The 24268-nt window shown below is 44.0% G+C and overlaps 1 protein-coding gene across 5 annotated transcripts in view; it reads right to left on the bottom strand.

Moving 5' to 3' along the window:
- Positions 1-1998: 1998 nt before the first annotated feature.
- Positions 1999-24268, bottom strand: part of LOC132835099 (cGMP-dependent protein kinase 2) — a 52729-nt gene continuing 30459 nt past the window's right edge. For 4 of the 5 annotated variants that reach the window (XM_060854408.1, XM_060854409.1, XM_060854413.1 and 1 more), the window contains 6 exons: positions 21557-21698; positions 18421-18584; positions 10912-11034; positions 8514-8576; positions 6313-6379; positions 1999-3145 (listed from right to left, as the gene is read on the bottom strand). In XM_060854408.1, coding sequence (XP_060710391.1) covers positions 3050-3145; positions 6313-6379; positions 8514-8576; positions 10912-11034; positions 18421-18584; positions 21557-21698 — 655 coding nt within the window. In that variant the 3' untranslated portion in view covers positions 1999-3049. The remainder of the gene's footprint in view (positions 3146-6312; positions 6380-8513; positions 8577-10911; positions 11035-18420; positions 18585-21556; positions 21699-24268) is intronic. The other variant, XM_060854410.1, reaches the window with a different exon arrangement.

Genomic DNA, 24268 nt, shown 5'->3' with positions numbered 1-24268 from the left:
CGGTATTCCAGAAGAGACCTCACCAACGTCCTGTACAACCTCAACATGACTTCCAACTCCTGAACTCAAAGGACTGAGCGATGATGGCAAGCAGGCCAAATGCCTTTTTAACCAACCTGTCCATATGTGACAAATGTCAAAAAATTATAGACCCGCACCCCTAGGTCTCTCTTCGACAACATTACCCAAGGCCCTACCATTAATTGTATAATCCCTACCCATGTTTGTTTCCCAAAATGCAATACCTCACATTTAACCAGATTGAACTCCATCTGCCATTTTCCAGCCCATTGATCCATTCAGTCAAGATCACTTTGTAATCTTAGAAAATCCTCGTCACTGTCTACCAGGCCAGCCTTCTAATCATGCTTTCTATATTCTCAGTCAAATCATTTATATAAATGACAAACAAAAGAGGATCTGGAGCTAACCCCTGTTGGAACACCACTGGTCACAGGCCTCCAGTCTGAAAAGCAACCCTCCACCACCACTCTGTCTCGGGCCGTTAGGCCAGTTTTGTATCCACTCTGAATCCCATGTGACCCAACTTTACTAATTAATCTACCATGCGGAACCATGTCAAAGGCCTTACTAAAATCCAAATAAACGCCATCACTGCTCTGCCATCATCAATCTTTTTGGTAAATTCCTCAAAAAACTCAATTAAGTTTGTGAGACTCGATTTTCTTCATACAAAACCATGCTGACTATCCCTAATCATTTTTTTGCGTCTCTAAACGTCCATAAATCCTATCTTTCATAAGCACCTCCAACAATTTGCCCACAACCGAAGTCAGACTCACAGGTCTATAGTTCCCCAGTTTCTCCTTACATCCTTCCCTAAAAGAAAGTAACAACATTAGCCACTTTTCAGTTGTCAGGCACCTCCCCTGGAGTTATAGATGATGCAAATATATATTCAAGGAGTCTCGCAATTTCCTCCTTTACTTCTCACAATATAGAGTCATAGATAGAGTCAAAGAGATGTACAACATGGAAACAGACCCTTCGGTCCAACCCTTCCATGCTGACCTGATATCCCAACCCAATCTAGTCCCACCTGCCAGCACCTGGCCCATATCCCTCCAAACCCTCCCTATTCATATACCCATCCAAATGCTTCATGCTGCTTCTTGGCAAGTTTGACAGTTCCAAGTGGTTTATGCATCATTTTAGGAACAATCTTCTCAACTATTGACAATCCTAAAAAGTAAGTGACCCCTCCCCCCCACCCCCACTCCCACCCTACCAACAAAGATGACCTGGGACCTTATCCACTGTTTAACCAGCAACTATCCAAAGAGAAACCCTGGCTCTCTGTAAGATTTGACCTGAAACTGACCTGTGTTGATTTGGTCTATTCAGGCAGTGGAATCAACAAAATGAATTTAAATGGAGGGACAGCTGGTCATTTGAATGGCCAGGGATCGAAGATACCTGAATCCCAAACTGTCACAAAACCCGTCAACCCCAAAAGGTAGGAATTTCAGCTTTTCAGAATTGTTAGCATATTCGCCAGGACAGAGAGACCCTTGGTTCTGGCGACAATCTGGGTCGTTTGTGTCTGCTTATTTCTGTAGGCAGCACCTACATCTATCCCACTGTGTGTTTGAGAAAGTACCATTGTTTTCTGCAGGTTCTCGATACAGACTCTTGGATAATGTGCAGGTGTAGGCTATGCTGAAACCATGTTCGATGCTCAAATAGATGAACACTCCTTCTCAACAGTCATAGAGATGTACAGCACGGAAACAGACTCTTCGGTCCAACTCGTGTAGCCTGACCAAACATCCCAAACTAATCTAGTCCCATTTGCCAGCATTTTAGCCATATCCCTCCAAACTCTTTCTACTCATTTTCCCAATCAGATACCTTTTAATTATACCAGGAAAAATAGCCCAAGCCTATTCAGACTCTCCCTATCACTCAACCCCTCCAACACTGGCAAATCTTTGTAAATTTTTTTCTACCCAACAGAATAGCTCTACACATTCTGAGAAATCTTCATTAGTTTAATCTTTATTTGTTTCTAACAACATGTTAAACATTTTAATAATTTATATCACACAGTCATTCAATGGTTGAATAAATAAAACAACACAGAAGCCTTGAGTTGACCCCAGGATTTCTCCCTGGTTGTGCACAGTATGGTATTTGATCTTATACACATTGCAATGTGTCTAATAATTTGCACCTTTAACAAAATATATGAGAAATACACACAATGGACAAGATAGAACCAACTTTGAAGAAGTAAATTTATTAGTCAAAATAAATTCTAAAGCTATTGAGTCAACTGAAAATGTCAGAAACAAGTTTGTTTGTATTTTTTCGGGTAAAAATATCATGGTTTCCAGAACCAAGACTGCTTGATTGAGTTAAGAAAGAGGTCAGCTATAATCAGGCTGAATAATCTCCTCCTGTTCTATTATCGTTCAAATGTGCCTCAATGATTTAGCTTTCTTACTGAAAAGTATTATATTGTAACTTTATCTTTGAAGCTAGCAATAACTACACAAATAATCTTTCTTCTGTGTTACCTGTCTACATGTGAGAAAGGTCCTTACCCAGAGTGATGAGTGATTGGTATTTTTGATGGGGTTTCAGTCAGTTCCTGCCCAAGGATCGTTACACATTGGCAGTAATGCTCACCCGCACCTGTCACATGCTTATAGTCCATGCATCCTGTTGTTTTCCTGCTCATTCTCCCTCAGAGAGGATACTAATGACAAGTGCAGCCTTGTCCCGTTGGCGAAGACAACTCACAAAACCACATGAAGAGGCTGCGACTGTAATGTGGAACCGCAGCCAGTCAGTAGCTCCCTTTGCATCTTAAACCCACTGCCTTCATTTACACTGACAGAGCGGGGTTGTGGAGATAGAGACATTTCCAAACTACAGACACATCCGATCGCAATGCAACAACCAGACTGCAAAGTAGCTGTTCCTTTAAGGAATAGCTTATCCGTGAATGTTTCCTGATGCTGTCACTGGTTCCTGAAGTTTTCCTTTTTCAGCTCAAGCATCCCAGGGCGCGGGGGATCTCTCCTCAAAAGTCTTCATCCCAACCTGAGAACTCATCCACAGGCTCATCCATCTCTGGGGTGAAGCTGTCAAAGTTGCTGTGATCTGCTGGTCCTTTCAACTTCAGGAAAGGGATCAGGAAAAAAATTACAAGTGAATGATACTGGGTCTAAAAGGGGTTGGAGCAGGGGGACGGACTACATAGACTAAACTTGCATCCCTCTGAGTATTAAATATTTAAGAGACTCTAATTGAGCTTTTGAAGATAATGAAAGGATTAATAGATTGTTACAATTCACTCAGGGTCATCAGGGATGGTTTGTACCTGTGGCAACATACTCTTTGATCTGAATGTTGCAACCTGGAGCTCTTCATAACGAGAGAGGCTCCAATGTATTCATTCAATGGCTATGGGTGTCTGTGGGTGGGCCAGCATTTATTGCTCATCCCTACTTGCCCTAGAGAAGGTGGTGGTGAGCTGCTGTTTGCTACAGCCCACCTGCTGTAGGTAACCCAGCAATACCATTAGGGAGGGAATTCCAGGCCTTTCGCCCAGTGACATTGAAGGAACAGCGATATATTTCCAAGTCAGGATGGTGAGTGGCTTGGAGGGGAACTTGCAGGGGGCGGAGTGTTCCCATGTATCTGCTGCCCTTGTCCTTCAGGCAACTCCCTGTGGGGGTTGGTTTGGTCACTTGGTTGAATAGCTGGGGTTTGTAATACAGAGTGGGGCCATCAGTGCAGGTACAGTTCCTGAACTTGCTGAGGTTACCACCGTAATTATACCTTCTCCACCTCATCCCACACCTGATGACCCTCAGGTTAAACTTACCACCAGTCCTTTCTCTGTAATAAAAGAATGGGACTATGGTAACTTTTACCATTTTGATGGCTGTGGGTTTGGAATGTGTTGTAAAAGAGCCTTGGTGAATTTCTGCAGTGCATCTTGTAGATAATGTGCACTGCTACTACTGAGCATTGGTGATTGAGGGAGTGGATGTTTATGGATGTAGGACCAATCAGATGAGCTACTTTAACCTGGATGGTATCAAGCTTCTTGAGTGTTGTTGGAACTGCCCCCATCTGGGCAAGTGGGGAGTATTCCCTCACACTCCTGACTTGTGCCTTGTAGGTGATGGACAGGCTTTGGGGAGTCAGGAGGGGAGTTACTCACCGCAGTACTCCCAGTATCTGCCCTATTCTCATAGCCACACTATTTATATGGCTGGTCCAGCTCAGGTTTGGGTCAGTGGTAACCCCCAGGCCATTGACAGAACTTGGCTGACCATCAGCCTCCCCTGTTCTTGTTGCTGAAGGTTTGTTGGAATCTGAGATAAAGGAAAGGGCAGATCATTGAAAAGTTACAGGCCATCTTAGCATGTAGAATGGGAAAGGCAATGTAAGAAAAACTGTGGGATTATCGCGTATTGGTACGGAGCACTAATCAACCACACCGCCCCATGGCCCAACATTTCAACTCCCCTTTCCACTCTGCCAAGGACATGGAGGTCCTGGGCCTCCTTCACCGCCGCTCCCTCACCACCAGACGCATGCAGGAAGAACGCCTCATCTTCCGCCTCAGAACACTTCAACCCCAGGGCATCAATGTGGTCTTCACCAGTTTCCTCATTTCCCCTTCCCCCATCTCATCCTAGTTCCAAACTTCCAGCTCAGCACTGTCCCCATGACTTGTCTGGACTTGTCCGACCTGCCGAGCTCCTTTTCCATCTATCCACTCCACCCTCTCCTCCCTGACCTATCACCTTCATCTCCTCCCCCACTCACCCATTGTACTCTATGCTACTCTCTCCCCACCCCCAACCTCCCCAAGCTTATCTCTCCACGCTTCAGGCTCTCTGCCTTTATTCCTGATGAAGGGCTTTTGCCCGAAACATTGATTTCGCTGCTCGTTGGATGCTGCCTGAACTGTTGTGCTCTTCCAGCACCACTAATCCAGAAACTGGTTTCCAGCATCTGTAGTCATTGTTTTTACCCTCTGACAATCTGCCTACTGAAGGCCCCGACTGGAACAGTCTATAAGATGAGGCTGTGGCAGAGTTAGGGCATTTTTCACGCAGGGAACAGGCAGGTAAGGGGAAGAGAGGATGGTGAGAGAAACAGACTGAACAGAAAGATGGAGAACTACTGCTGGGAGAGATTAGCTGAGAATCCAGGAGGAGGCGCTGACAGTTCAAATCTGTTCAAGGAAAACAAAGTAGATACTATCAAGGAGGACAACATTGGAATGTGAAGCCAATATTTCTTCTGCTCACTCTTTGGTTTCAGTTTCTTCCTCATGGAAATTGTTTTGGAATTTGAAGGAAGAAATGAGGAAATGGAACTTTTTGACACTGACAATCTTTGTTATAGTTCATGTAAAAGACAATAGAAGATAGACAGGTAAGATGTATGAGGAATTGAGAACCGGGTGCAATTTAAAAATAAGGAGGAAGCCATGACAGATGAGAAGAGGAGAATATCAGCATCTACGTTAACTGAGCTAGAAGGTTTGTTTTCAGATGTTTCAACACCATGGCTAGGTAACATCATCAGAGAGAGTCTCTGGTGAAGCGCTGGTGGTATGTCCCATCTCTCTATTTATAGTCTTGGTTTTTTAAGGTGGGTGATATCATTTCCAGTTCTTTTTTTCCAAGGGAAGGTAGATAGGATCGAAGTTGATGTGTTTATTGATGGAGTTCTAGTTTGAATGCTATGCCTCTAAAAATTCTCATGCATGTCTTTGTTTTGCATGTCCTAGGATGTGTGTGTTGTCCCAGTCAAGGTGGTGTCCTTTTTTGTCTGTATGTATGGAAACTAGTGCTAGTGGGTCATGTCTTTTAGTGGCTAGTTGGTGTTCATGTATCCTGGTGTAAAGTTTCTTGCTTGTTTGTCTGATGTAGTATCTTTCACATTTCTTGGTATTTTGTAAATGACGTTAGTTTAGCTGGATGTCTTTAATGGATTCTTTAGAGGAGGATATATTTTACTCAGAGCGTGGCAGATCTTTAGAATTCTCTACCCCAGAGGAGTGTGGTAGCTCAGGATATTTAAAGAAGATGATAAATTTCTGATTATGGGATTAGTGCAGGTAAACAGTGTGGGACAGTGTTTGATCAGTGTGATTGTAGTAAATGGCAGAGTGGGCTCAGCAGACTAAAGGGCCTACACTCGCGTTCCTATTTTCTTGCATTTCACTAAAGTTTCAGAAATATTTTTCTTATTTCATAAATGTGAAAAGCAACATAAAGGGTACATCGAACTTAGAGCCAGCGTGAAGTCAACATTTACCTCCCTTTGAAGAGCAGACTTCATCTTCCGACTCCTAAGCCCTTCCCAGTCAAAGCCTTGAAACCATCTAGAACAAAGTGAATGACGCCCACAGTGATGATCAGACTCAAAAGTAATTAATTCTGTTCAGATCATTCATATGAAGTAGCAACTGCCAATGAGAAAGAGACAGCTTGTGCCTACCCTGAGAACAATATGCCGATTCAGAAAGTAGGACAATAACTGCCTTCCACTGAAGATCAAAGCTTTTGTTGCGCAATAACTGAATAGTGGAAAGTGCTTGGATTTTACCTTGATCTTTCCTGTATGCTTTGCATTTATAAAGCACCTCAGCCACCTAACTGTGTCCAAATGGCTCTCAGCTGTAATTATTTTTGACAATGGTGTTCTGTGGTGAGTTGAGCTCAGTGATCAGAATTGCAAACACTTGGGAAAGGTGCCAAATCCAAATAAAAACAGGAGTAAAAGTCACCTTTAATCTTTCAAAGTCTCCGTCTCACTAACTGCCTGCAAACCAATGACTTGTTTCCCATCATCTGGCCAATCCTCCAGCATCAACATGTTCCTCTCAATAACATTCCTTATTCTCACATCCTTTCTTCTCTCTCTCTGTCTCCTTTTCTAGTGGGCACTGTGTGGTATGATGTTATTGGAAGATTTATGAATTGGAAACAAAAGCAGAAAGTGCTGGCGAAACTCAGCGAGTTTGGCAGCATCTGGAGAGAGAAAGAAAGAAGTTAATATTTCGAGTCCAGTAACCCTTTGTCAGAACTCATTAATTACTCATTAGAATTGATTAATTGGACTCTGCTTATGATATAGTAGTGGCCGCATTTTGGTTGAATTTTTTCACTATCAATTCCTCAAAGTTTCTAATAACGCTCTCTGTATTGGTCCTGTTCTTGCACAGTTTGTACAACAAGGGACCACATTCAGCCGAGCCAGACCATTCTCTGTTCCTTCGTAGTCAATAATACTCCTTTCTCCCTCAGGGTTTGTCCAGCTTCCCCTTAAACTGTAAGTAAGGAGTTGAAACGTTACCATCGGTAGGTGGGGATGGGGCATAGCCTCAAAATAAGGGGGGGGTAGATTTAGGACTGATATGAGGAAGAACTTCTTCACCCAAAGGGTTGGAAATCTGTGGAATTCTCGGCCCAGTGAAGCAGTTGAGGCTACCTTATTGAATGTCTTAAGGCAAAGATAGATAGATTTTTGAACAGTAAAAGAATTAAGGGTTATGGTGAGTGAATGGGTAAGTGGAGCTGAGTCCACAAAAAGATCAGTCATGGTCCCACTGAATGGTGGAGCAGCCTCGATGGGCCAAATGGCCTACTCCTGCTCCTGGTTTATATGTTTGCATCGATACAACCGATACTCAATTATTCCCTGTGGGAGCAAATTCCACATTCTTCCTGCTCTCTGGGTGAAGGATTTCTCTTGGTTTCCCAATAGGATTTATCTATATGAGACTATCCTACCTGGGATGGCCCTGTTATAGCTGCTGAATTTTACATTTGAGTCTTTTTTACAGTGAATTTTGTGTTGATCGAGGTGAAGATCATCATTCCTCTGGAGTTAAGGATGTTGCTTCCATTCTTTCCCAGTGCTGACCCAGTCAGGCTGGCAGAGGAGGCTCTGTACTGCTGGAACAAACATTGCCCACAGCCGTTCAGTTCACAGACTTGACCACGTTGTGGCTGGGGGTTTGCTGATGTTGGCAGTCATGTGGGTCTCGGATACTGCAAGGTCAGGAGTGGCTGCCTATCATTCAGCACCATGGTGAGTCTGACTGAGACCGTGGTGAACATTATCACATGGGTCTGTCAGTGCAGCCCGGTGCAGGGGAGTGCTATATGCAGGAACAGGTGGAGGCTGATCAGCCCCACCAGCCCAGTTCCAATGTAATGAAGCCTGATCTGTATCTTAACTCCAGTCACTCACTATGCAACTAAAAGCCGGCCTACCTGTCTCTCCGATAAGGATGGATCATGCGCCAATCTGAAATTTTCAATGGACCCCCCCAGCCTTTTACTGATTGTTTTAGACTTCCACTTGCCCTGTCAATGTAAATCTGCTTCTTTGCATCACATTATTACAGCTTGTTCCTCCTTGCCTCCTCTTGCTCCCACCAAAATCCCCATTGCAATGCAAAGACCAAAGCTCTATTCATCAAATTTCCATTTCATTATTCAATCACTTACTTGTGTTTCCGAATATCGTTTATCCCATTTTTCTTGTTTCCTAATCTCTCTGTCGGATTAATTCTGCACAGTTACCAAACAGACAGGTTAAAATATGAACGCCTCTCATTTTCAAAACTGCAATGTGTTCAGCAAACATTAAAATCTGACGATAATTAAAAAGATTGATTTCTGTTTGAAACACAGAGTGAAACAAAATATCCACTCAATAATTAAAATATTGGAAAGAAGCAGCAGGTTTTGCATAAACTCTGCAAAGTGAAAAAGATTCTTCATCAAAACTGAAGTGACTCATTCTGGTGAAGATTGACACTTTCACTGAAACTGACTCTTAATTCCTGGCAGCTGGTTACCTGGGACTGATGCACATGTCAAGAATTTGGGGTGAAATTGGGGATCTATCCCATGTAAGAAAATCTTGGAATCGCATGAAATTCCTCAGGATAAATCCGCTGGGAAGTCATAGCAAAAGAAAAGGTGAAATTATGTTTCAGGTTAGCTTTGGAGATAATTCGAAAACTGCCAATGGTAGGTTGTGAGACTTGATGAAACTTAACAAAAGGAAGAGAAATACTTTCAGAATCACAAAGATTGAAATCAATGCAGCATCTGAGGATGACAGAAGAAAGGCCATAATTTAGTGGTTAATTAAAGACAGCAGTGGGAGGGAGTAAGGACAGAGTGGAAAGATAATAGGTAGTTCATTAGTGATAAGTTCAATGAATGCATCATCAATAATCAAAGTATAGCAGAGGAAGGCTCTTGGGGTGCAGTGGTAGTGTAGCTCCCTCTGAACCAGGAAGCCTAGGTTCAAATCCCACCTGCTCCAGAGGTATGTAATAATACCTCTGAATAGGCCAATTAGGAGAATATTAAAAGACACAGCAGAGATTAAATGGCTTCTTCATATTAGTTTTCACAAAGGACAGAATGTGGACTCTAGAAGAATGATCTGCTGGTGTAGTGGCAATTCTGGCAGTCTGGTAACCTCAGTGTCCAGGCTAATGCTGTGGGGTCACAGGTTCAAACCCAGCCAGGGATAGCTGGTGGCGTTCCAATTCATATAGCTGAAAGTTATTCCCAGTAATAATGCCACAAAACTACCATGGAGAGAGGTTGGGTAGGTTAGGATTGTTTTCATTAGAAAAAAGGAGATTGAAGGGTACCTGATTGAGGTCTACAAAATCATGAAGGGTAGAGAGAGATAAGCTTTTTCCAGGGTGAGGGATTCAAGAACAAGAGATCACACTTTCAAGGTGAGAGGTGAAAAGTTTAAGGGGGATACACGTGATAAGTACTTTACACAGAGGGAGGGAGGTGCCTGGAACACATTGCCAGCAGAGGTAGTAGAGGCAGGCACAGTAGATTCATTTAAGGTGCGTCTGGACAGATGCATGAGTAGGTGGGGAGCAGAGGGATACAGATGCTTAGGAAATGGGTTACAGGTTTAAACAGTGGATTTGGATCAGCTCAGCCATGGAGGGCTGAAGGGCCTGTTCCTGGGCTGTAAATATTCTTTATTTCTTCTCTTTATTGTTGTAAAAACCCATCTGAATCACTACGGCTCGTTAGGGAAGGCATTCTGGGCTGATGTGAGTTTGCCTCTAGTGGGGTATCTTTTGCTCAATGTGGCAATGCTTATGTGATTCTTTGTAACATAAGAAACCAAGATGTGAGTAACGGGGTATTGAAAGTACCAACAGACATTTAACTCAGCTCACAGCTAGGCACAGATATTACATTCCTGGGCTCATCAGTGTGTCATGCTTCAAGTGCTCTAAGTTTAGGATGAAGTCTGAGACCTTTACTACCTCAAGTCACATGTTATGATGCAATGATGGTATCATGAGAATGTCTCTTAAAAGTATAATTGAGATACCGTGGTCCCAGAGAGCTGCTCTTTCATTAGAGAGAGGCAACTGGTGGTGGCTTAACCTGAGGGTCACCACATCTCAGGCAAGGGGAGAGATACAGAAGGTGGGACTTTATGATAGCTTCAGTCATTGCATTCAGCCATGCTGTTGGTATCACTCTCCAACACAAACCAGCCATTCACTTAACTGTGCTACCCAACTCCCATACTCAGGTACTGACTGTGAGACATAACATAGCCTACATTTGATCCCAGGCGCACACAATGTACTTGACTCTTAACTATCCTCTGAGATTACCTAGCAAGCCACTCAGTTTAAGGGCAATAAATACTGGCCTCGTCAGTGACTCCAATGTCAAGGAAGACAAAATCAAGTCAACATGGCTCAGACTTATAAAAACAAAAATAGCATGCTCAATAAAAATATGAAGGATTAAAAGGTTGTGCATGCATTGGATCTCTTTAGGAAAAACTAGGCTGCTGTTTCTGACCATCATTTCAGAATATAGGATCATGTTTACTCACTTGCAGAGTCTTCTGATCAGATCCTCAGGTCGCTTGGAAATTCGCTTTGGAAAGTCCACTTTCTCCATTCCTCGCAAAATCATGTTGTAAATTTGAATAGGATCGGATCCTGTAAAGGGAGGGCTAGAGAGAACGTGAGAGAGAGAGAGAGAGAGAGAGAGGCTGAATCATTAATCAACCTGGGTCCAGGTCAGAAATCACATGACTCCAGGTTATAGTCCAACAGATTTATTTGCTCTGAAAGCTTGTGATTTCAAATAAACTTGTTGGACTATATCCTGGTGTCATATGACTTCTGACTTTGTCTGCTCCAGTCCAACACCGGCAACTCCACACCAAGGCAACTTAGGTCTGTGTGTGTCACAGTGTGTCACTGAGTGCAATATTTACTGCGGCAGAAGTTGGAAAATCATCGAAACTCAGAAACACAGGAAATGTCAATAAAATTCGGGATGAATATAGACCAATAGGCCATACCAATGTAATTAAGAAAGAAAGTACTGGATCTATTGGGGAAAACCTGGAAAATGTATTAGTATCTACAGGAGAGGATATAGCTGGGAGTTTCAGGTGTGATCTTCTTTATCAGATTAGCTGGCATGTTGCTCTTCATTCTTCGAAAAAAGATAAGGCCACTTACCAGGATCAGGTCCTCTCTGGCCACCTTGGGCATATAACCCGGAGTATTAGAGAATGTGGTTGGGGGGGGGGGGATGATGAATCTCAGTTGGAAAACCATTATCCTAATCTTCACTGTACAGCGCAAGTGGAAAGATCTTCAGTGACATCTCCTGCTGGTTCTGTTTGACAGTCAATAGGCAAACCTCCACAAATGAGCAGCTCTTTGGAGCAAACCCTATGTGTGTTCTCATTTCTATTCATATGTTGAGCAGGGGATACACTAATTGATGGCCATGTGGCCTTATCCAATTCAAACATTATGCTCAGCGATCCTACCACTACCCAGGATAACCTGCTCATTCTGGGTATTGGCTTAGAAAACCTTCTCTGAACTGCCTTCCATTTCCTGGTTCATCACTGCCCCTGGGATATTATTAGTATCCTCTAAAGTGAAGCCTGATGCAAATTACCTGTTCAGTTCATCTGCCATTTCCTTATTCTCAATTATTAATTCTCCAGTCTGACTTTCCACAGGACCAATGCTCACTTTGTTAACTCTTCTACTTTTTAAATAATTACAGAAACTCTTGCTATTTGTTTTTATATTTCTGTCTATCTCTCTCTTGTTCTCTAATTTTCTACGCTTGATTAATTGTTTGGTCATTCTTTGCTGTTTTGATATTCTGCCCAATCTTCTGACTTGTGACCTGTCTTTGTACAATGAGATGCTTTCTCCTTCTGCATTATAGGAATTCTATGATTTTATAATATTGTTAGTCTATGACTCTATGACATTATCTAAGGATGGTGGGTCCGACCTTGGCATTCTTCTTAGAATATACTCATTCTGCCACTGCATCTCTCATTACATATCCTTTCAGCTAATTTTCCAATTCACTTCAGCCAACTCTTCTTTAATGACCTTATATCTGTCTTTACTTAATAGTTAAAGAAAAGTGTTTAGACCAACTCCTTCCCTCCCCACATCGAAAATAGAATTCAATTATATCATGGTCACTGCCAACTAGGTGCGTCTTCATTATTAGTCCTATCTCATTGCACAATGTCAGGTCTAGTCACCTCCTGTAATTACTGTTCTGAGAAATTATCCTGAAAACATTCCATGAACTTTTCATCCAGACTAACTTTTCCAGTTGACCTGCAGATTAAACTATCCCATGATTATGACTATGCTTTTCTGATAATCTCTCGTTATTTCTTCTTCTGCCCAACCCAACAGTGTGGTTATTTTTCGGAGGCCTTACACCATTTCTGCTTCTTAATTTTAGCATTTCTCAGTTCTACACAAACAATTTCCATATCATTATTTCCTGAACTTTGGTCACCCCTTTGTATTGTGATAAGATTACTAACTAATAGAGTCGCCCTCCACATTTGTCTAGTTTCCTGTCATTCCTAAGTGTCCTGTTTCATTCAAAATTCAGGTCCCAATCCATGTCACCCTGCAGCCATGTCTCTGTAATGGCTACTAGATCATATTTATTCATTTCTGTTTGATCTTTGAGTTCATCTGTTTTGTTTTGATGCATTCAGATGCAGAGCCTTTCATTTTATTTTTTTTACTCTCTTTGTAAATTTTAGTCTAATCTGTTGGTTGAATCTCAGATTTGTATTTTCTATCCCTTCCTGTTTATTATTTCCCGTGTTAACACTTTTCTCTTTGGCCTTGACCATAGTTCGCCTTCTCAAATTTGATCTTTTGTCTCCATTATTTAATTTAAAACTTTCTCTAATTCCTCGGTTATCTGGTCATTAAGACCAATGGCCCGTTCACACGGAGACCGTCCCATCAGTACAGATTCCCCTTACCCCTGAAATGATGCCAGTGCTCCATGAATCAGAACCCACTTCTCCCACACCAGACTATGAATCACACATTCAACTCTCTAACCTGATTTGCCTGATATCAATTTGCATGTGCCTCTGATAATAATGCCTCACAGTGGCTCAGTGGTTAGCACTGCTGCCTCATAGTGCCAGGGACCTGGGTTCAATTCCAGGATGTGGACTATGCACATCCTTGCCATGTCTGTATGGGCTTCCTCCTCCAGTCCAAAGATGTGCAGATTAGGTGGATTGGCCATGGGAAATTGCCCACAGTTCACTATGGGAAATGCAGAGTTACAGGGATGGGATAGAGGGTTTGCCTGGGTGGAATGGTCTTCAGAGGATTGGTGTGGACTTGATGGGCTGAATGGCCTGCTTCCACACTGTAGAGATTCTATGGTTTAGGTAATAATGCAGAGATTCTGACTGGTGAGGTTCTGCTTCATTTGGTGTCTAGCTCCTCATATAGACTATGGAGAACATCCTTCTTTGACCTCCCCTACTGGTTCCTACATGGACCACAATAGAACATGGGGAAATACAGCATAGTACAGTTCCTTCAGTCCTCGATGTTGTGCTGACCTCTAAGATCAAACTAACCTACATACCCTAAATTTTACTATCATCCATGTGAACATAGAGAACATAGAACATAGAACAATACAGCACAGAACAGGTCCTTCGGCCCACAATGTTGTGCCGAACATCTATCCTAGATTAAGCACCCATCCATGTGCCTATCCAAGTATTGCTTAAATAAATCTGGCTCTAGTACCAACACTAGCAGTACATTGCACACACTCACCACTGTCTGTCTAAAGAACCTACCTCTGACATAGCCCCAAACTTTCCTCCAATCACCTTAAAATTATACCCCCACGTAACAGCCGTTTCTGCCCTGGGAAACATCTCTGGCTATCCACACTATCGATGCCTCTCATTATCTTGTCTCAAGTCACCTCTCACCCTTCTTCTCTCTCATGAGAAAAGCCCTAGCTCTCTCAACCTTTCTTCATAGTCCAGTCCAGGCAGCATGCTGGTGAATCTTCTCTGCACCCTCCCTTGAGATTCCACGTCCTTCCTATAATGAGGCAACCAGAACTGAATACAATATTCCAAGTATGGTCTAACCAGGGCTCTATAGAGCTGCAGCATAACCTCGTGGCTCTTAAATTCAATTCCCCGCTAATGGAAGCCAACACACCATACGCCTTCTTAACAAGCCTATCGACTTGGGTGACAACTTTGAGGACATGGACCCCAAGATCCCTCTGTTCATCTACACTGCCATGAATCCTGCCTTTAACCCTACAATCTGCATTCAAATTTGACCTTCCAAACTGAATCACTTCAGATTTTTCCAGATTGAACTCCATCTGCCACTTCTCAGTCCAGCTCTGCATCCTGCAAATGTCCTGTTGCAATCTACAACTGCGCCCCCACACTATCCACAACTCCACCAACCTTCCTGTCATCGGCAAATTTACTGACCCACACTTCCACTTCCTCATCCAAGTCATTTATCAAAATCACAAAGAGCAGAGGTCCCAGAACAGGTCCCTGTGGAACACCACTGGTTACCAGCTCCAGACTGAATACTTTCCAACATCTACCACCCTCTGTCTTATATGGGCTCTCCAATTCTGTATCCAGACAGCCACATTTCCCTGTATCCCATGCCTTCTTACTTTCTGAATAAGCCTAGCATGGGAACCTTATCAAACACCTTGCTAAAATCCATGTACACCACCATGCTCTACCTTCATTAATGAGTTTTGTCACATCCTCAAAGAATTCAATAAAGTTTGTGAGGCATGACCTGCCCCTCACAAAGCCACATGATTAGTTCTTTTTTCATTCCACTGCAACTTCCTCTCCAGCCCTGAGTGGATATCCCAAACCTGATTCCAAGCAGCTGTCTGGACTCACACTCTTAACTGCAGGTGTCAATTCCTCTCACTGTATGGTCGCCTATTACCACGACATTCCTTTTCAATTTCCAGTGGCTTCCTGTACCATCATGTCACAGTCAGCTAGCTCATTTCCCCTGCAGCCTGCACCCTCATCTAGGATAACCGACTGAACCTCAGGATTGCTGGAGGACTGTATTAGCTGGAGGACCGTCACTAATAAATCCAAATGGTAGTTAAGGTGCATTGTCTTCACCCAGGGAATTGTGAAAATGTGGAACCTGCTATAACATAGAACAGCTGAGGTGAATTGGATTGATGCATTCAAGGGGAAACTTGATATCCACATGAGGGAGAAAGGAATCAAGGGAGATAATGGTTAGGTGAGAGGTGAAATGGAAAGAGCTGGGAGGAGATTCATGTGGAGCAGAGAGCCTAGAACAGATTAGATAGGCCGAATGGCCTGCTTCAATACAGGTTGACACGCCTATTCGTATGAAAATGGCCATCTGGTCAGGCGCTTTTTGTGAGTTTTGCTGCGGGATTAATGACTGTCTGTCTGTTAAAGAGAAGCACAGTGTTTATCCACATCAATGTAACCCTCCACAAAGGTCTTCACCGATGAACTGCTCAGAGCAGAATAATTCTCAGTCCTTGCAGAATCAAATCCCAGTGTAACCACAGTGTCCGGCCCCCTCCCAAAACCCTGTCAATCACAGCTCATTATTTAGAATCTGAGGGATGCAGCTTTCATTAATCACCCATCTCATTAAAATACACCGTCGATTATTAGGTGGAGGGCTTGTTGAAGGAACATGGGAAAAGCAGCAGCGTAGTATGCCAATGCCTGATTCAAGCGTTACATCAATTTACTTAAAAAAGATAGGTCTGGATCCCATTGTGAGGCAGAGCTGCTTCTATATAAGTGGCACTTTCCAAAGGGAATCTTTGGCATTACTGATCTACCAGTGGGTTGATGATGGAGCCTGGTGATGGGACTCTTCCCTTCACATAATTGTTTATGGCAAATCATTCTCCGATTCACTGACATCAGTGTTGTTGGAACAAATTATCTAAACGGGTCTGTTTATTTTTGTAAACAAGTGGAAGTGAAAGCTGTGGCTTGTGAGTATGATGATGACAAAGTTCACATCTACAGGCTGATGGGGAAAGGTTGGGCAGCTCTTTCTGAGAGAGCCAGCAGGGATAGGGTGGGCTGAATGGCCTCCTTCTATGCTGTGAGATTCCACCATTATCTTGCATGAAGTAAACAGGATGAAAATTCCCCTCTTTTCTACCATCACACTAAGTATAGGATGTCCGTCTGTGTTAAACCCTGTGCTGCCGCTGGGAGATACACTTTGAGGCTAGGTGTGCAGATAGGCTTCAAAGGACAGGCAAACTCTGCTCAGGGATCTGAGATTTCACATGACCGTCTTGATTTTGGCTCATCACATATTCACATGTGGATGAAATGCCAAATGTTGAGAGCAAATGTTGATTTAATAATGTTATTAGTGGGCGGTACGGTGGCACAGTGGTTAGCACTGCTGCCTGACAGCGCCTGAGACCCGGGTTCAATTCCCTCTTCAGGCAACTGACTGTGGGGAGTTTGTACATTCTTCCCGTGTCTGCGTGGGTTTCCTCCGGGTGCTCCAGTTTCCTCCCACAGTCCAAAAATGTGCAGGTTAGGTGAATTGGCCATGCTAAATTGCCTGCAGTGGTAGGTGAAGGGGTAAAGGTAGGGGTATGGGTGGGCTGTGCTTCGGCGGGTCGGTGTGGTCTTGTTGGGCCAAAGGGCCTGTTTCCACACTGTAAGTAATCTAATCTAAAAAAAAGCAAGTGGCCAGGAACATCTGCTGCTCCCTCATCCAGGCTCCCAGCCCATTGCTCCCACAGCAGAGTGCAACATCCATGTGTCATAGGTACCAGGACAGTACGTCACCCTGTGCAGCCCCGGGACATTCCTCACCTTCTGCTCATTAACCCCCACCCAGCCTCCCTTGGAGACCTCAAAGAATGGACAGGAAGCAGAGTTCAGAGAGACCACATGAGATTCCATGGAAGGCTGCCCAGGAAAGGAGGAAAGTTCATTTCTCCATGGACGGCAACGAGAGGCATCCCAACTGACAAAGGCACCAGGACAGGGGAGATTGTGGAAGGTCGGCTCAGGCTGAGGGGAACCTAGACAGGGAACTGCTACAAAAAGACACAGTTTATATCAAACAAAGCAACCAAATGGATTAAAGTTATAAACCAAATATTCTAGATGCCCCTGTGCTCATAATCAGCCCATAGCCCTGACAAGGAACTGTGGATGCTGGAAATCTGAAATAGAAATAGAAATTGCTGGAGAAACTCAGCAGGTCTGACAGCATCTGTGGGAAGAAAGCACAGTTAGTATTTTGGGTCCAGTGGCCTTTCTTCAGAATTAGAGATGGATCACTGGACCCAAAACGTTAACTTTGCTTTCTCTCCACAGATGCTGCCAGACCCTGCTGAGCTTCTCCAGTGATTTCTGTTTCAGTTTCGTGGTCTTGAGTGTTCACATACACCATGGCTGGTTGACCCTATGAGGCTTCACACTTTTCAGAGTAAGAGCTCAGTCCTGAAGAAGCTGAGGAACGGAAGAGTCAGAGTCATACAGCATAGAAACAGGCCCTTCAGCCCACCATCTTTGTGCTGACCAACAAACACCAAATTACACTAATCCCATTTACCTGCACTTGGTCCATAGTTTACTATCGTCCAGATGCTGAAGAGGTTTGTACCCACTGGAGCTCAGAGGAAGACATCCACTGCACCCCACAGACCTCTCATGGATGCTGTCAGATTTGTGAACAAATGTGTTTCTCACACTTGACTGAGAAAGGATTATGCCCCTGAACAGAGGGCTTCAGCAGGTTGGAATGTTTATGCATATTGTTCTTGCTAATGAATATTAATGAGGTTCCTGTTCATTTTGGGTATGAAAGGTTACTCATCAATAGGTTCAGAGCAATTAACAGCAAAACCTGAAGCTGCTACTGAAAAACTGAACTTTCACCTCCCGCCCAATACAGCTACATTGCCCACCCTTCAAAACATTCTAGAAGGGCCCGGAAGGTTCTGGTTAGGTTTCAGTACTCACTTTCCAGTCAGCAGCTCAAAGACCAGGATCCCCAGAGACCAATAATCTGCCCCAAAGTCATGGCCTTTGTTCATGATGATCTCAGGGGCTACGTACTCCGGCGTTCCACAAAATGTCCACGTCTTCTTGCCAAGACCAATCCGCTTTGCGAAGCCAAAATCAGCCTAAGAGAAAGATAGACAGAGGGTGAGGAGAGAAAAAGGAGAGAAAAGAAGGGGGGAGAGAGAAAAGGAGAGAAGACAGAAAGGGGGGAAGAGAAGGGAGAAAAAGAGAGAGGGAAAGAGAGTTAGAAAAGGGAGGGGATGGAGAGTGAGAGAAAAAGAGAACAAATTTGGAGATATAGGGTTGAGAGTGAGAGAGAAAGTTGGGAAGTGAGAGAAAAGTAAGGAATAAGGAGAGGGTGGAAGGGCAGAAGAGAGAATGAAAGAGGGAGGAGACAGGAAATGGTAAGAGAGGGAGAGAATAGGAGGGAGGATGGTGAGGCAGAGGGAAAGGGATAGATAGTGAGAGGGATAGGAGAGAGAGAAATTATAATTCGATAGATACAGGAGAAAGTGATGACTGCAGATGCTGGAGATCAGAGCTGAAAATGTGTTGCTGGAAAAGCGCAGCAGGTCAGGCAGCATCCAAGGTAGCTGTGCTTTGACCTGCTGTGCTTTTCCAGCAACACATTTTCAGATTCGATAGATACAAACAGGATGAGGCCATTTCAGCCCACCCAACCTGCTCCATTACCCAATATGGTCTTGGCTGATCAACTGCCCCCACACTCTCCCATCTGCTCTTCATATCCTTGTATTGTCTGAGAAAACAACAATCCTGTCTTCGTCAGCCTTAAAAATAAAATCAGTGATAGAGACTTCCCAAGCCGGTGGGGACAGAATTCCAGATTCAGAGCCTTCTGAGTGGGGAGGAGGAGAGGGAAGGAGAGAGAAGCGTTCTACCAGATAATGGCGTAGCATTGGTTACAGCCAGAGCCTCTGCTTGACAGTTCTGAGGAAGGATCACTGGACCCGAAACGTTAACTCTGATTTCTCTCCATAGATTCTGCCAGATCTGCTGAGCTTTTCCAGTGATTTCTGTTCTTGCCTCGGGTTGGCAGCATGTGCAGGAGGTAGCTGGAAAATTCCAGCAGCATTTTCTGGAGTGCATCCATAGCCTTACACCTCTCAGACCACAGTGTGACCCTCTGAACTACTGAAACACTGACCTCAGGACCCCCGCACTTGCTATTCCAATGAACCTACATCCCTGTTCGCTGGCTTTCCACATTTCTGCTGTTGGAAACAGGTCCTCTTTATATCTGCATTCAAAGCACTTCATAATTTTGAAACAAAGACTGATTGAGGATTACAATGGGATTTCTGCAGTGTGTGCGCTTTTAATATTCACTTGCTATATTGTTTGTGGAATGAAAGCTTCTGTGTTCTTGTTTATAATGTGAATTTCAGGACTTCTATTTAAAAAGAATCTACTCACTGCCCACAGAACTTGCTAATGTGAAGCTGACAGTTGCCTGTGTAGGCATAGCTAATTCTCTGGGTGGCACGGTGACACAGTGGTTAGCACTGCTGCCTCAGCGCCAGAGACCCGGCTTCAATTCCCACCTCAGACAACTGTCTGTGTGGAGTTTACACATTCTCCCTGTGTCTGCATGGGTTTCCTCCTGGTGCTCTGGTTTCCTCCCACAATCCAAAAATGTGCAGGCTAGGTGAATTGGCCGTGCTAAATTGCCCGTAGTGTTAGGTGAAGGGGTAAATGTAGGGGAATGGGTCTGGGTGTGTTGCTCTATGGAGGGTCGGTGTGGACTTGTTGGGCCGAAGGGCCTGTTTCCACACTGTAAGTAATCCAACCTGATCAGGTGAAATGACAAAGAAATTGAGACATGTGTAAATATTCCGGTATTTCTGGATGTCACTGTGATTCTGCCCCTGCATCCAGAGCAAGTGCAATGAGAGGGTTTATGCCCGAAATGTCGATTCTCCTGTTCCTCAGATGCTGCCTGGCCTGCTGCGCTTTTCCAGCACCACACTTTTCAACTTCACTGGGCAATGCAATACCAAATCGCGTTAAAGTGACAAGCAAAGATATTCACCAAGACGTCCTGGACAACACCTTTCAAACCCACAAGCATTTCCATTTAGATGGACAAGGGCAGCAGATACAGGGAACACCACCTGCAGGTTCTCCTCCAAGCCATTCACCGCCCTAACCTGGAAATATATTGCCATTTCTTCAATATCACTGGGTCAAAATCCTGGAACTCCCAGAATTAACAGCACTGCATGTCAAACATTGCAATAGCACAAGAAGGCAGCTCACCACCACCTTCTCCAGGGTGACTAGGGGACAGGAACTCAATGGTGGCCCAGCCAGCAATGCCCACATCCCATGAGTGAATCAAAAACACAAACATCTCATTTGGAATTCCCACTGCGGCTGGTTAAAAACCCAACACAGAGTCAGACTCAGCACAGCAGGTGACCAAAAGTTACCTGGAAACTCTCAAACACATTTCCGACATAGATTTCAATCCACTGGGGAATGAGTGCTTGCACTGTGAATGGAGTGTGAACACTGTCTCTCACTCTTGGTCAGGTCTGCTCACATCTGAAAATGGAGGTGTTATAAACCAACAGGAATGTTCAGAAATAGTTGAAGACAGGCCTCACACAGTAATGGTGCGAACTAACAGGAGAAATGTAACAGGGACAGTGAAAGAAATGGTATTGCTCATTCTCTATCGACACTTTATATATCAAAGATGGGAAAAGCTGCTGGTTGGCCAAGGCTGAGATAAAGTGGTCAAAACTCCTTAAATATAACCAATCAGCATTGATAATTCTAACTTCAAAATACCCCGTTCCTCAAATTTGTGCTAAGAAAAGATCTCTCCAGATGTTAGTAATTGAAGGACATTGATGTTGTTTGATAGACAAATGTTGGAATGTTGGGGAATGAAGCAACATGGGATTGGGTGGGAAACTGAAGATGGAGCAAAAAGTCAGCCATGATCTTACTGAATGGCACAGCACAGTTGAGGGCCGAATGGCCTACACATGCTCCTATTTCTTCGGCTCTAAGGGTGAATATTGTGTTCATGGGGAGGCAGGGAGGCAGACTCCACCAGACATACCATTTTCACATATCCATCTTTATCCAACAACAAGTTCTCTGGTTTGAGATCCCGGTAAATGATTCCTCGATTGTGCAAATAATCAAAGGCTTCGACCACACAGCCCACACAAAACCGAGCTGTCGACTCATCGAAGAAACACCTGAAAATGAATGTACAAATTCAGCCTTGGCAGGAAATCAAACTTTATTTGATTTAGCAATTTCTCCTGAGAGTTATCTTGGGACATCTTATTATGTGAAAGGTGTTATACAAAATCAAGTCTTTGTTGTAGCTGCTTTGCATCTGTCTATCATTGCCAATGAGTGTGTCGCTGTCTACAGTATCCAGCTGGTTAACACTGACTGATTTGTCAGCTTGAACAGTGAAGGAAAAGAGTTCACATTTAACATGTTCAGAGACAGTGGTGATTTTATTAATGCTCCCTCTGAGGAGTTTATATTTGTTCCATAAGGAAATATGGAGCAGCAGTGCCCACTAATCAGGACTGGTCTGACAGTGTAAAGGGGACTTAATCCTCGTGATGATTTCAAGGGTACGTTAGCCTCAAGGAGTTCCCAGTTTGAAATGTAAGGGTGTGGGAAGGTGAACTCACATGGCCATTTACCTATTCACAGTTTGGTTACAGGGGAGCCCGTTTATCACCTCAGAAATGTGATTCCAAAATCCTAAACAGCCTCAGTAGCTCTTCAGGAGGACCGGCGAGAATTACTTTACAGAAAATATTCAACTAGATCCCAAACTTCGTGATGTAGGCAATTCAATCAGGACATCCTTTAAAACAAATGCCACAGCCACTGCCTCCTTGCAGTTTGTGGGATCTTGCTATGCAGACATTAGCTGCTGTGTTTCCTACATTACAACTGTGATTGTACTTTGAAAACATGTCAATTAGGCTGTGAAGAGTGTCTGAGATATTGCATGGAGGGAAAGCTACAACAGAAATGGAAGCTCAACTGACCTGTCTTTCTGGGCCTGAGCTCTCGATCACCTTTGCTCAGGAACATTGTAATTCTCCAGCCAAACCCATCCAGCATTGTTCGGTCTTCAATTAGCTCCTCACAATCCATCCATGTGACCAGTCCATTGGATAACCCCAATTGCTCCAGTCCCACTACAGACTGATTAGATTCCCTACAGTGTGGAAACAGGCCCTTCGGCCCAACAAGTCCAAACCAACCCTCCGCAGAGTAACCCACCCAGACCCAGTTCCCTCTAACTAATGCACCTAACACTATGGGCAATTTAGCATGGCCAATTCACCTGGCCTGCACATCTTTGGACTATGGGAGGAAACCCACGCAGACACGGAGAGAATGTACAAACTCCACATAGACAGTCACCTGAGGCTGGGAACGAACCTGGGACCTTGTTGCTGTGAGACAGCAGTGCTAACTGCTGAGCCACCGTGCCACCCTAACTATGAGGAGTTTCGGATGGTTTTGTTCTATGAATGTAGCTGGCTGTTAGTTGGCTTTATGCTCTCCTATACTGGAGCGACAGTAACTGTAGAGCTAGTGAACCTGCAAGACAAAGTCAGGCTATTGGCTCCTTGCACTGATACCTCTTTCAACCTAAGACTGATCTGCAGCAAAACGTCCAATGGCTCTCAACAGTAGGGGGCAATGTTGAGGGAGGACGCTGAGCAGGGGAACTTGAGCAGTTGTGCTGGGACCTCCAGCAGTAGGTAGCGATGGTGGGGGAGGACAGCTGCAATAGTCAAAGAGGCCCTCTCTTTTGGGTATAAAGGCTGAGAGGAAGAAGTGGGCAGGAAAAGGAATCTTCAAACCGATGTAAATGAGAGGCTTCATTCCTTGTCAATACCCCCATTTCTAACTTTAATGTGAAATGGGTTCATGTGCACAACTGTGGGGAGAAGGCAGCTGAATAGCACTAGCTATTTGAAGAGCCAGCATAGACACGATGGGCTAAATGGCTTCTTCCTGCACTGTGACAATTCTGTGATTGAATCCATCTAAATGACTACTCAGTATAACACAATTCCATCCACTTGTTCTTGTTACAGTGCCCCTAATGTGTTTGTCTGCCTCTATTGCTCCAAAATCAATCTGGTAGGAGAATATGGTCTGCTCTCTGACAAATACCACAGCATTTCATAGTAGTTACTGAGGGACTGATGCTATCTATCAACTGCATCTCCTTCTCCAGCTCTTAGAATTTCTATCAATCTGCATTCAGATGGTGTTCAGTGTCAGCTCAGCAAATCTTAGATTCCTCAAATCGACTGTTTCAGAGTTCGCTCCATGTGAGTGTGTTGGAGCCTCTTGGTAACACCAGCATTTCATTCTCAACTGGTTTCAGGTTCTGTTTAACAGCAAAGTGCTCCTGCAGTCCTTAATGCCCCTGACTTTACCCTCCTATGACCAAGGGGTGTTTTGGGGGGAGGGCGATCTAAACATCCCACTGACCAGATACTGATATTTTCAGCTCATAGTAAATCGATTGAGTTTTGGAAGTTGCAATGGTCCCCTACAGCATCTGCAGACTTTGTGTGGGGAGAGAAGCTCAGATCTTCAGCACAGTCAATGTGAAAGGGACTTCCTCACCTCTCTCTCGAACAGGATGGCCCTATTTTAAGGCTATGGCCACTTATTCTGATCTCCTCTTCTAAGATGATTAGTGTCTCTTCTTCCATTCTGTCAAATCATTTCAAATATCTGAACTAGACCAGCCTTGAACCTTCTAAATTCG

Source organism: Hemiscyllium ocellatum, chromosome 43, assembly GCF_020745735.1.
Source record: "Hemiscyllium ocellatum isolate sHemOce1 chromosome 43, sHemOce1.pat.X.cur, whole genome shotgun sequence".
In the NCBI taxonomy this organism is placed as follows: domain Eukaryota; kingdom Metazoa; phylum Chordata; class Chondrichthyes; order Orectolobiformes; family Hemiscylliidae; genus Hemiscyllium; species Hemiscyllium ocellatum.
This window is presented reverse-complemented; position numbering and strand designations above follow the sequence as displayed.